At 41.5% G+C, this 14,176-nt stretch overlaps 1 protein-coding gene across 4 annotated transcripts in view; it reads left to right on the forward strand.

The window, feature by feature from the left end:
- Window positions 1-14,176, forward strand: part of NCALD (neurocalcin delta) — a 431,524-nt gene that overhangs the window by 408,701 nt on the left and 8,647 nt on the right. For all 4 annotated transcript variants that reach the window (XM_082675134.1, XM_082675136.1, XM_082675137.1 and 1 more), the window contains one exon: window positions 1,843-2,239. In XM_082675134.1, the coding sequence (XP_082531260.1) occupies window positions 1,862-2,239 (378 nt within the window). In that variant the 5' untranslated portion in view covers window positions 1,843-1,861. The remainder of the gene's footprint in view (window positions 1-1,842; window positions 2,240-14,176) is intronic.

The raw sequence follows: 14,176 nt of genomic DNA on the forward strand, positions 1-14,176 counted from the left end.
TACCTCAAACTTATGCGGTGCTCTGTGACAATTAGATCTCAATAAAATTAGCAGGCAAAAGAGACCCCAAGACCAAGTCTTAACTACCAAATACGATTAGTGTCTCATATAACCGTATGAAAGCCAGGGCCTCATCTTTGGGGCAGAAAGACTCCTTTTCCAAGAAGGTTATTGCATATTTCCACATTGTAATTATTTATCTGTCTATCAGTCGTTTCTTCATTCATTAACTCACCCAATGTTATTTGTGATGGGCCCTAGAGAGAGAAAGTAACTTCAACAAGACTCCATCTCAAGGAGCTCACCCTGCAGTGGGAGGGAGGCAGACATAAACAAACACCACAAAGTGAAAATCTCAAAGAAACTGGGAATCATTATTAAAATGGGGATGTGTTATCTTTTATATATTCTATGTTTCCAATACAAGAAAAATGTAAAATATAAGTGCAGAGCCCCTTTATTAAAAGGGATTTATCTTACCCATGCTTAAATCATAAGACTTTGGACATGAGAACTAAGCTCAGATATCACCTCCTCCAAGAAAGCTTCCCTGATAGCACCCATGTCCCCTTTTGGCTTGAGTGTCCTTTCTATGTACTCTCACTGCACCATGTCCATTCCCCTGATACCATGTTTTGAATTTTTATTGTGTTGTCCTCTTACTGCCACTACCACCTCCATAAATACACAACTGGGTACCCCTTAAGGAGGAGGGGACACATCTTACTCTTTGCATTCGCAGCGCTAGAAACATACCTGGTATATGGCACTCGGTTAATGTTGAATAGCTCTGTGAGTGGGAAGATGATAATTACAGGTTTTTTCCCCATCTAATAAAAGTTGCCTTTTATTCCCCACATTATATTAAGTTTTAAAATATGTAACAAAGGGTATATATTCTTGTTTTTTGAAATGTAAATGTATTAAAATGTAAGTATATTAAATGTAAATGTATTAAACATTTATTAATAGCATATTTAGATAAGGGCGCATACAAAAAATCTAGAAGGACACACACCGAAATGCTGGTGGTGGTTGTCTCTTCAGTGTTAAGGTTTGAAATGATGCTAACTTTGTCTTTATGCATCACTGTGTTGTTTAACTATTTTACTATGGATGTGCTACTATTATGATAAGAAAATATGAAATTATTTGTATTTTAAAAAGGAAAATTTGGCCCATTTCATAAGCCACAATCATAGGACATAAACAACTTTATGAAACATCATCTTTACCATCTAACGCAATGTTGACAGTGATTTGACTTCGGATTTAAACAACTGACCAAGCTTGGTGGCATTTAATGGAATTAAATGGGTTTCTATTTTCCTTACTCATGTCTGTGTTTATAATATTCAGAAGGTACCCAAGCACTTTATTTGCAGTTGTCTAAAACGTGCGAAATTATCTCTTTTGCTCGCTCTCTTTTGTTCCTTTCCTTTAATTCTCCCTGCTAATACTTGGATTGGGTGTTAGAACCCCAGTCTTTTTAAAGCCAGGTTTAACCTCTTGCAAATAGATAAGGCAGAACTAAGTAACCAATTAATTCTCTCTCTCTCTTTCTTTCTGTCTCTTTTTCATTATAAATCTCCTGTTTTTAGGGTGGCTCTGTGTAGAAGAAATATCAGTTTTCTGGTCCGTGATAGTGTTCTGCCGTGCATCTTCTGCCTGCCCGTCTTTCAGCATTTTGTCTGGCTGACCAGAATGTTGGAAAACCCTAGACAATGTTATTGGACTAACAGTTTATTTCTTTTTCCCAGAGGAACAATCACAGGTTGTAAAATGTGCCTCTAAAGAACAGGTTTAAAAAACTATATATTCTATATTCTTTTTTATCTGCAGCTGAATTCTTGCTGCCAAGATGGGGAAACAGAACAGCAAGCTGCGCCCAGAGGTCATGCAGGACTTGCTGGAAAGCACAGATTTTACAGAGCACGAGATCCAGGAATGGTATAAAGGCTTCTTGAGAGACTGCCCCAGTGGACATTTGTCAATGGAGGAGTTTAAGAAAATTTACGGGAACTTTTTCCCTTATGGGGATGCTTCCAAATTTGCAGAGCACGTCTTTCGCACCTTCGATGCCAATGGAGATGGGACAATAGACTTTAGAGAATTTATCATAGCCCTGAGCGTAACGTCAAGGGGGAAGCTGGAGCAGAAGCTGAAATGGGCCTTCAGCATGTATGACCTGGATGGAAATGGCTACATCAGCAAGGCAGAAATGCTCGAGATTGTGCAGGTACGTCGACCTTGCCCTTTACAAAGAGAAGAGTGTGAGTCGCAGTAAGAACTGGGAAGTCCACAGTGCAGCTTAGTGGAGAGATTGCAGACGGGTGGTCTGCCTGGGCACTGACTTGGCCTAGCCAGTGTCTTTGAAAATGTGGAACCCATATACAAAACAGGGAGGTTTACACATAAACATGCAGATTGGTTAGCATCTCTTGGAAACTCAGGAGCTCTGGCCACACTGGGCCCACATTCTTGCCTGGCATAGGTGCCCTGGGGCTTTGTGGTGACTCCTCCCTACAGAGGGACATGCACTGTTCAGCTGGTCATGCTCACTGTGGCCACTCCATCTATTCAGTGCAATGACCTGCCTGGACCTAGAGCCTGGAGTGATGTTTAATGGTCAAACTCTGACCTGGGTTCAAATCCTGCCTCTTCAGTCACTACCTCTGTGACTTTAACCCAAGCGAGCCTCAGTGTCCTTGTCTGTAAAATGGGACTGTCAGCAGTGCCCACTGCTGTGGGATTGTTTTAAGATTAGACTGACTCTCCGTGTTCAATGCTTAGCACAGTGCCAGCCTTACAGAAAAGCTCATCATCACTGCCATCACTAATTTCCAACTTTATTAGACACTTGAATAAAAGTAGGGATCTCTAATCTAGCTTCTATCTCATCAGAGATACAAACAGTGCAGAATCAAGGCCTCCATCATTTTTATAGGAAGCACTCCACTTTATTTCCCCAAATCACTCACCCAGAGTAAATTTCCCAAACAGAACAGGAAAAGGGGTCGTTTTTCCTTTCACCACCCCCTCTTCTTTGCAAGTCCACACTCAGGCCTTGTCACTGTCCCAAGAAGCTGTGTACTTTTGTGGGAATTCTCACTGTTTGGTTCTAGCTGGTCTGCACCAGGAGAATGCATATTTGCAGATGCTACAATCGCTTCAGAGGCGGCGCTGTCTTTTAGGTGTCTGGGAAAATACCTGTTAGAAAGTGACGAGATGGAGGCCGGCTGTGGGCCGGCAGAATCATACACAAATTAAGGCTCTGTTTGTTAAAGCAAGTGAAACTTCAGCTTGATTACAAGTGTCAGCACATAAATTCCTTGCTGAACTTCTGTCCCTCCAAGACTCAGAAATTCAAGCCATTTAATGTAAAATGCAAATTCATGATGTTCACCTGCAAATACTCATAAGTGGTCAGGGTGAAGATCGAGGCTTGTCAGTGAATGGAGGGCGGAACTCCATAAATTCTCTAGTTTTTCTTCTTTATTGTTGCTTTCTGTGGTGTAATTTTGGTATCCACAGAATATTGGTGGTGGTAGCAGACTGGAATCCTTTTGTTTTTCCTGGCATTGGTAGGAAGGATTCTATTGTGGACTCTGTAACACTGAAATACACGGTATTGGTTTCCTCTTGGAAACCAATTGGCTGCTGTAACAAAGGGCCATAAACTTAGTGGCTTAAAACAACACACATTTATTATCTTACAGTTCTGGAGGTCAGAGATCTGAAATCGGTTTCACTGGGCTAAAATCAAGGGGTCCGCAGCTTGCGTTCTGTCTGGAGGTTTTAGAGGAAAATCTGTTTCCTTGCCCTTCCTACTTTTTGAAACATTCCTTAGCTTGTAGCCCTTTATATCCATCTTCAAAGCCAGCAACAGTGGATTGAGTTCTTCTCACGTTGCCATTCCCCTGGGTATCTCATTCTGCTTCTCCCTTCCACTCATAAAGACCCCTGTGAGTACACTAGGACACGCCAGATAATTCAGAATAATCCCCCCTAGCTCAAGATCCTTAACATAATTACATCTGCAAAGTCCCTTTTACTGTGTAAGGTAACATATTCACAGGTTTCAGGGATTAGGACATGCACATCTTGGGGGGGCCATTATTCAGTCTCCTACGTAGTCCAAACGCAGTTATGTTCCTTTTTCCAAAAAATAATTTTGTGCTATATCAACATCTGGGTGAAAAAGCAAAACCATATGCAGATTTATTTTTAGAGTCTTACACAAACATTTTCACATTCATGTGTTTGTTTTTTTAAAGTGACAAACTTAGGAACATGATTTAGGTCCAATATTTTATTATTGCATCAAAACCATCTCTCATGAGTCTTAAGCCAGATCACAATTCTGACGTTTCTCCCGTAACGGCAGATCCTCTCCTGGGGCGGGGAGGGCCCTAATCTCAGCCCCCTGCTGCAAGAGGAAGGAGAATCCTTCCTGCCCCACACAGTTCTCTGTCCCTGAGCCCAGCCAGAGGCAGGTCTGAGCACCCACACCCAGCCCAGCACAGGCTGTTTCAGGAAGGGGGCAGCGAGCATGTGAGTAGCGTTGCGCATTGAACCACGAGTGCTCAGATGCTGTCTGGGATCTTGGGGGTGAGGGAACATGAACTTAGGGATCCATCAACAGGACCTCAGGGAGAGAATGCAGAAAGAACAGAGAGTGAAACTGACCCCTTCTGTTCTCAGAAAGTAACTAGGACCCTTGAAAGAACACGTTTTAACTACAGGACTGTCATTGGGTAGGAGTACACAGTCTGTGTTGCTTTACTCTTATGATTGAATGAAAATCACAGGCTTAGACAAAAATTGATCACCGGGATCCAAAACAAAGATGAAGAGGGAGTCAAGGGAGGAATTGGCATGTGAGAGCGGTTGTCTGAGCAAAGTAGGTCAATATCACCTTGCCCCTCCTTTTTCAATCTCCTTTTCCTTCTTTTCCTCAGGTAAGTTATTTAACCTTTCTGTGCACTGTTCTCATGATTTGTGAACTGGAACCAATCATAGCACCCGCCTCAAGAGTAACCGTAAGGGTTCAACAGTTATTACAAGTAGAGTACCTAGAACAGTGCCTCTCAATGGGTATCCTTCAGTAAATGTTGACTACTATTATTCTATAGACGTTTCTGGAGCTGAGACAGGACGTTTCCCTGCAAAATAAAGGGAGGTCATTTCCCATTCAAAGGACAAAGTAATAGAGGCTCCCATTAAGTTTTTTTTTTATTTTTATTGGAGTATAATTGCTTTACAATGGTGTGTTAGTTTCTGCTTTATAACAAAGTGAATCAGTTATACATATACATATGTTCCCATATCTCTTCCCTCTTGCGTCTCCCTCCCTCCCACCCTCCCTATCCCACCCCTCTAGGTGGTCACAAAGCACCGAGCTGATCCCCTGTGCTATGCGGTTGCTTCCCACTAGCTATCTACCTTACGTTTGGTAGTGTATATATGTCCATGCCACTCTCTCACTTCGTCCCAGCTTACCCTTCCCCTCCCCATATCCTCAAGTCCATTCTCTAGTAAGTCTGTGTCTTTATTCCCATCTTACCCCTAGGTTCTTCATGACATTTTTTTTTTCTTAGATTCCATATATATGTGTTAGCATATGGTATTTGTCTTTCTCTTTCTGACTTACTTCACTCTGTATGACAGACTCTAGGTCCATCCACCTCACTACAAATAACTCACTTTCGTTTCTTTTTATGGCTGAGTAATATTCCATTGTATATATGTGCCACATCTTCTTTATCCATTCATCCGATGATGGACACTTAGGTTGCTTCCATCTCCTGGCTATTGTAAATAGAGCTGCAGTGAACATTTTGCTACATGATTCTTTTTGAATTATGGTTTTCTCAGGGTATATGCCCAGTAGTGGGATTGCTGGGTCATATGGTAGTTCTATTTGTAGTTTTTTAAGGAACCTCCATACTGTTCTCCATAGTGGCTGTACCAATTCCCATTCCCAGCAATAGTGCAAGAGTGTTCCCTTTTCTCCACACCCTCTCCAGCTATTAATGTTTCTAGATTTTTTGATGATGGCCATTCTGACCGGTGTGAGATGATATCTCATTGTAGGTTTCATTTGCATTTCTCTACTGATTAATGATGTTGAGCATTCTTTCATGTGTTTGTTGGCAAACTGTGTATCTTCTTTGGAGAAATGTCTATTTAGGTCTTCTGCCCATTTTTGGATAGCGTTGTTTGTTTTTTTGCTATTGAGCTGCATGAGCTGCTTGTAAATTTTGGAGATTAATCCTTTGTCAGTTGCTTCATTTGCAAATATTTTCTCCCATTCTGAAGGTTGTCTTTTGGTCTTGTTTATGGTTTCCTTTGCTGTGCAAAAGCTTTGAAGTTTCATTAGGTCCCATTTGTTTATTTTTGTTTTTATTTCCATTTCTCTAGGAGGTGGGTCAAAAAGGATCTTGCTGTGATTTATGTCATAGAGTGTTCTGCCTATGTTTTCCTCTAAGAGTTTGATGGTGTCTGGCCTTACATTTAGGTCTTTAATCCATTTTGAGTTTATTTTTGTGTATGGTTTTAGGGAGTGTTCTAATCTCATACTTTTACATGTTGCTGTCCAGTTTTCCCAGCACCACTTATTGAAGAGGCTGTCCTTTCTCCACTGTACATTCCTGCCTCCTTTATCAAAGATAGGGTGACCATATGTGCGTGGGTTTATCTCTGGGCTTTCTATCCTGTTCCAATGATCTATATTTCTGTTTTTGTGCCAGTACCATACTGTCTTGATTACTGTAGCTTTGTAGTATAGTCTGAAGTCAGGGAGCCTGATTCCTCCAGCTCCGTTTCTCGTTCTCAAGATTGCTTTGGCTGTTCGGGGTCTTCTGTGTTTTCATACAAATTGTGAAATTTTTGGTTCTAGTTCTGTGAAAAATGCCAGTGGTAGTTTGATAGGGATTGCATTGAATCTGTAGATTGCTTTGGGTAGTAGAGTCATTTTCACAATGTTGATTCTTCCAATCCAAGAACATGGTAAATCTCTCCATCTATTTGTATCATCTTTAATTTCTTTCATCAGTGTCTTAATAATTTTCTGCATACAGGTCTTTTGTCTCCTTAGGTAGGTTTATTCCTAGATATTTTATTCTTTTTGTTGCAGTGGTAAATGGGAGTGTTTTCTTAATTTCACTTTCAGAGTTTTCATCATTAGTGTATAGGAATGCCAGAGATTTCTGTGCGTTAATTTTGTATCCTGCTACTTTACCAAATTCATTGATTAGCTCTAGTAGTTTTCTGGTAGCATCTTTAGGATTCTGTATGTGTAGTAACATGTCATCTGCAAACAGTGACAGCTTTACTTCTTCTTTTCCGATTTGGATTCCTTTTATTTCTTTTTCTTCTCTGATTGATGTGGCTAAAACTTCCAAAACTATGTTGAATAAGAGTGGTGAGAGTGGGCAACCTTGTCTTGTTCCTGATCTTAGTGGAAATGCTTTCAGTTTTTCACCATTGAGGATGATGTTGGCTGTGGGTTTGTCATATATGGCCTTTATTATGTTGAGGAAAGTTCCCTCTATGCCTACTTTCTGTTGGGTTTTTATCATAAATGAGTGTTGAATTTTGTCGAAAGCTTTCTCTGCATCTATTGAGATGATCATATGGTTTTTCTCCTTCAGTTTGTTAATATGGTGTATCACGTTGATTGATTTGCGTATATTGAAGAATCCTTGCGTTCCTGGAATAAACCCCACTTGATCATGGTGTATGATCCTTTTAATGTGCTGTTGGATTCTGTTTGCTAGTATTTTGTTGAGGATTTTTCCATCTATGTTCATCAGTGATATTGGCCTGTAGTTTTCTTTCTTTGTGACATCCTTGTCTGGCTTTGGTATCAGGGTGATGGTGGCCTCGTAGAATGAGTTTGGGAGTGTTCCTCCCTCTGCTATATTTTGGAAGAGTTTGAGAAGGATAGGTGTTAGCTCTTCTCTAAATGGTTGATAGAATTCGCCTGTGAAGCCATCTGGTCCTGGGCTTTTGTTTGTTGGAAGATTTTGAATCACAGTTTCAGTTTCAGTGCTTGTGGTTGGTCTGTTCATATTTTCTATTTCTTCCTGATTCAGTCTTGGCAGGTTGCGCATCTAAGAATTTGTCCATTTCTTCCAGGTTGTCCATTTTATTGGCATAGAGTTGCTTGTAGTAATCTCTTATGATCTTTTGTATTTCTGCAGTGTCAGTTGTTACTTTTCCTTTTTCATTTCTAATTCTATTGATTTGAGTCTTCTCCCTTTTTTTCTTGATGAGTCTGGCTAATGGTTTTATCAATTTTTTTATCTTCTCAAAGAACTAGCTTTTAGTTTTATTGATCTTTGCTATCATTTCCTTTATTTCTTTTTCATTTATTTCTGATCTGATATTTGTGATTTCTTTCCTTCTGCTAACTGTGGGGTTGTTTTGTTCTTCTTTCTCTAATTGCTTTAGGTGCAAAGTTAGGTAGTTTATTCGAGATGTTTCCTGTTTCTTAAGGTAGGATTGTATTGCTATAAACTTCCCTCTTAGAATTGCTTTTGCTGCATCGCATAGATTTTGGGTCGTCGTGTCTCCATTGTCATTTGTTTCTAGGTATTTTTTGATTTCCTCTTTGATTTCTTCAGTGATCACTTCGTTATTAAGTAGTGTATTGTTTAGCCTCCATGTGTTTGTATTTTTTACAGATCTTTTCCTGTAATTGATATCTAGTCTCATAGCGTTGTGGTTGGAAAAGATACTTGATACAATTTCAATTTTCTTAAATTTACCAAGGCTTGATTTGTGACCCAAGATATGATCTATCCTGGAGAATGTTCCATGAGCATTTGAGAAATATGTGTATTCTGTTGTTTTTGGATGGAATGTCCTATAAATATCAATTAAGTCCATCTTGTTTAATGTATCATTTAAAGCTCGTGTTTCCTTATTTATTTTCATTTTGGGTGATCTGTCCATTGGTGAAAGTGGGGTGTTAAAGTCCCCTACTATGAATGTGTTACTGTCGATTTCCCCTTTTATGGCTGTTAGCATTTGCCTTATGTATTGAGGTACTCCTATGTTGGGTGCATAAATATTTACAATTGTTATATCTTCTTGGATCGATCCCTTGATCATTATGTAGTTTCCTTCTTTGTCTCTTGTAATAGTCTTTATTTTAAAGTCTATTTTGTCTGATATGAGAATTGCTACTCCAGCTTTCTTCTGATTTCCATTTGCATGGAATATCTTTTTCCATCCCCTTACTTTCAGTCTGTATGTGTCCCTAGGTCTGAAGTGGGTTTCTTGTAGACAGCATATATATGGGTCTTGTTTTTGTATCCATTCAGCCAGTCTGTGTCTTTTGGTGGGAGCATTTAATCCATTTACATTTAAGGTACTTACCGATATGTATGTTCCTATTCCCATTTTCTTAATTGTTTTGGGTTTGTTATTGTAGGTCTTTTCCTTGTCTTGTGTTTCTTGCCTAGAGAAGTTCCTTTAGTATTTGTTGTAAAGCTGGTTTGGTGGTGCTGAACTCTCTCAGCTTTTGCTTGTCTGTAAAGGTTTTAATTTCTACATCAAATCTGAATGAGATCCTTGCTGGATAGAGTAATCTTGGTTGTACGTTTTTCTCCTTCATCACTTTAAATATGTCCTGCCAGTCCCTTCTGGCTTGCAGAGTTTCTGCTGACAGATCAGCTGTTAACCTTATGGGGATTCCCTTGTGTGTTATTTGTTGTTTTTCCCTTGCTGCTTTTAATATGTTTTTTTTGTATTTAATTTTTGACAGTTTAATTAATATGTGTCTTGGCGTGTTTCTCCTTGGATTTATCCTGTATGGGACTCTCTGTGCTTCCTGGACTTTATTAACTATTTCCTTTCCAATATTAGAGAAGTTTTCAACTATAATCTCTTCAAATATTTTCTCAGTCCCTTTCTTTTTCTCTTCCTCTTCTGGGACCCCTATAATTTGAATGTTGGTGTGTTTAATGTTGTCCCAGAGGCCTCTGAGACTGTCCTCAATTCTTTTCATTCTTTTTTCTTTATTCTGCTCTGCAGTAGTTATTTCTACTATTTTATCTTCCAGGTCACTTATCCGTTCTTCTGCCTCAGTTATTCTGCTATTGATCCCTCTAGAGTATTTTTAATGTCATTTATTGTGTTGTTCATCTTTGTTTGTTTCATCTTTAGTTCTTCTAGGTCCTTGTTAAACGTTTCTTGTATTTTCTCCATTCTATTTCCAAGATTTTGGATCATCTTTACTATCATTATTCTGAATTCTTTTTCAGGTAGACTGACTATTTCCTTTTCATTTGTTAGGTCTGCTGGGTTTTTACCTTGCTCCTTCATCTGCTGTGTTTTTCTGTCTTCTCATTTTGTTTAACTTACTGTGTTTGGGGTCTCCTTTTTGCAGGTTGCAGGTTCGTAGTTCCTGTTGTTTTTGGTGTCTGTCCCCAGTGGCTAAAGTTGGTTCAGTGGGTCATGTAGGCTTCCTGGTGGAGGGGACTAGTGCCTGTGTTCTGGTGGATGAGGCTGGATCTTGTCTTTCTGGTGGGCAGGTCCACGTCTGGTGGTGTGTTTTGGGGTGTCTGTGGCCTTATTATGATTTTAGGCAGCCTCTCTGCTAATGGGTGGGGTTGTGTTCCTGTCTTGCTAGTTGTTTGGCATAGGGTGTCCTGCACTGTGGCTTGCTGGTCGTTGAGTGCAGCTGGGTGCTGGTGTTGACATGGAGATCTCTGGGAGATTTTCGCCGTTTGATATTACGTGGAGCTGCGAGTTCTTTTGTGGACCAGTGTCCTGAAGTTGGCTCTCCCACCTCAGAGGCACAGCACTAACTCCTGGCTGCAGCACCAAGAGCCTTTCATCCACACGGCTCAAATCACAAAAAGAGGAAAAGGGGAAAAAAATAATAAATCTTCCTCTCAAAGTCCACCTCCACAATTTGGGATGATTCGTTGTCTATTCAGGTATTCCACAGATGCAGGGTACATCAGGTTGATTGTGGATGTTTAATCCACTGCTTTTGAGGCTGCTGGGAGAGATTTCCCTTTCTCTTCTTTGTTTGCACAGCTCCCAGGGTTCAGCTTTGGATTTGGCCCCGCCTCTGCTTGTAGGTCGCCAGAAGGCGTCTGTTCTTCGCTCAGACAGGACAGGGTTAAAGGAGCAGCTGATTCGTGGGCTCTGGCTCACTCAGGCCAGGGGGGAGGGAGGGGCATGGAGTGCGGGGTGAGCCTGCGGCGGCAGAGGCCTGAGGTGCCCCGTGCATTCTTCCGGGGAAGTTGTCCCTGGACCCCGGGACCCTGGCAGTGGCGGGCTGCACAGGCTCCCCGGAAGGGAGGTGTGGACAGTGACCTGTGCTCGCACACAGGCTTCTTGGTGGCGGCAGCAGCAGCCTTAGCGTCTCATGCCCATCTCTGGGGTCCTTGCTGATCGCCGCGGCTCGCCCCCGTCTCTGGAGCTCCTTTAAGCAGCACTCTTAATTCCCTCTCCTCGTGCACCACTCTGGACCCCACGGCCACTGGCTGGCCCACTGTGTTCAGGAAATTCAATAGGAACCCTGGCAGCTCCTCAATGTCTGCTAATGTTGGAGGGTGTCCTGCAGAGGTGGGGTGTGGCTCTGTTTCAGACACTGGCAGCAGAAGTTCTGGGAAGTACTCCTTGGTGTGAGCCCTCCCAGAGTCTTCCCATTAAGTTTTAAGTTAAGGTTACCTAGTCGTATAAATGTGTGTTCACAAAACAAAGGGAGGTAACCCAGCTAAACCTCCAATTGGTGGAACTCACAGAAGAGATATTCTTGTGCAGATGACTTTAGGAGTTCCCAGGCTTCTTCAGCTGTTGTGTTTCCTACCAAACACCATCCCACCTGGGAATAAGCTAAAACTTCTGGGCTGCTCTGATGCTTACGGGATTTAAGTAACAGAAAGATCACCTTTCCAGGAGAGAATGTGGTTGGCACCAGGAATTCCCCAACTCCGAGCTGTTGCCCTGAGCCCATAGGTGCACTTCATGCAGGACTTTTGGGGCACAGCCAGTCTGGACTTGTTCTCAAGTCCTGCTAGAGACTTTCCGAAAGGAATATATAGGCTAACACAGTGTTGCCTTTAGCAGTTCTCAGGGAACTCACTTTAATGACCAGGTTGCAATAATTTCTAGTTAGCATATTCATTCCTTGGATGGTAATGATTGCTTTAAAGTAGTTGGTGTTCAAATACGTGTTGTCTTAGAATCAGACTCTCCCTCCTAGTTGTGATTCAAGGTTAATTAGCACTTCTGATAAGGCAGAGTAAACTTCATAACACCCTCAGTCTACATTTTCACACCCTTTGAATGAATGAAAACTAAAGGAAGGAGGTTGGGCTTATGCTGGCAGTGCATCACAGAAGACTTCATTTTTTTGTTTGTTTCTTTTAGCAATATGGGAATTTTTTTTCCTGATTCACTCATCAGAATAAGGCATATGTATCCATACAGCAACCAGATGAAGAGGAAGGGAGACTATGGTGTTAGCCGTGCAAAGGTTTGCCGTCCACAAACACCAGACAGACTCACAAATTAATCTGACCTGGTCTCAAGAGCACCAGCTGTGACCAGTTCAGACAACCAGCTTGTGAGTATTTGTGCCATGACGGATCAAAATCAGGACCAGAAAGACTTGGTTACATCCTTTCTAAAACCACTTCCTGAGTGGCATTTTTTTCTCCCAAAGATCTTTCTAAATTGGTGTCGTAGACGCTATGTCACTTGTGATATGTGCCTTGGAGACCTGAAATACTGTGCTCTTCTGATGGTGAAAAAAAAGGCAGGGGGTGGATGGTGTTGTGGTGAAAGCTTCTAGTCCGTCTTGATGTGGCCCCTGGGAATCCAGCTGCAGACCCTTGCCTAATTCTCAGTTATGAGTGTGGACCACAGATGTTACCCCAGAATGCAACTTGGATTTCTCTCCTGGAGAAAATTCTTTAAAGCAGTTGCCCAGGTTAGTGACTTTCTCTAAGAACTAACCTTAGTGTTTGTTTATCAGTTGTGTTTGGCTTATCCCTTTTTTATCAGGGGATTAATATTATCGTGACAAGCCACATTATCGTTTAAGAGTTGAAGTTAGGCATCTAGCAACACAAGTGAGTGCCTGCTACCCAAAGGCCCCCCACTCGGCTGTGCCCTCCGTCTACTTTGTGGACTATTCTTCCTTCTCCTGTTTCCTAAACAAGGATATTCCCAAGCAGAGGTCCAGCCTCAGCCTTCTTTTCCTTTCATTAGTTCTGGGAAGTCATCTTCTCAGTGCTTGTATGGGCCAGGCATAGTGTTAAGTATTTTCCACACTGTATTAGTTTCCTAGGGTTGCTGTAACAAATTACCATAAACTGGGCAGTTTCAAACAACAAAAATTTATTCTATCACAGTTCCAGAGGCCAGAAGTCCAAAGTCAAGGTGTGGGCAAGGCTGGTTCCTTCCAGAGACTCCTGGGGGGATCTGTTCCATGCCTGTCTCTTAGCTTCTGGTGGTGGCTGGTGATCCTTGGTGTTTTGGGCCCACATCTCTCTGTCATCGTGTGACATTTTCCCTGTGTGACTGTGTCCAAATTTCCTTCTTCTTGTATGAACACATCATTGGATTAGGGCCTGCCCAAATCCAGTATGATCTCATTTTAACTTGATGACATCCGCAAAGACCCTATTTCCAAATAAGGTCACATTCACAGGTTCTGGGTGAACATGAACTTTTGCAGGACACTAGTCAACCTGGTACATGTGCATTTTCTCATTTAATCCTCACAATAACCTTATTAGCCCCATTTTATGGATGAAGAAACAGAGTACCTCTAGATCTTCACCTCTGCTATGTCCAGCTGTTAATGGACACCTCCACTAAGACATTGCACTGGTACCTCACAGTCAAACATTCCAAAAACAAACTCAGTATTGCCCCCTAAAATGTGAAGTCCTAAACCACAGCAGCTCCAGAATGTCTTTTTAGGAGAGTGAACGGGATCTTTGGAAGGGGCTGTTGGAAGCAATCTTTGCACAGCACTTTATATAAGAATGAAATAAATAGTAACTGCCCATATCTAAAAATGATGGGTACCACCACTCACCTGAAACAAGACAGTGGCTGAGGAATGGGCAAGAATGATAAATTTAGAAAAATATGAAGGAGGCAGATTTGATAGGTCTAGTTGACTGCCTGCACGTGGAGA

The sequence above is a fragment of the Grampus griseus genome (assembly GCF_964374135.1).
Source record: "Grampus griseus genome assembly, chromosome: 17".
Lineage (NCBI taxonomy): Eukaryota > Metazoa > Chordata > Mammalia > Artiodactyla > Delphinidae > Grampus > Grampus griseus.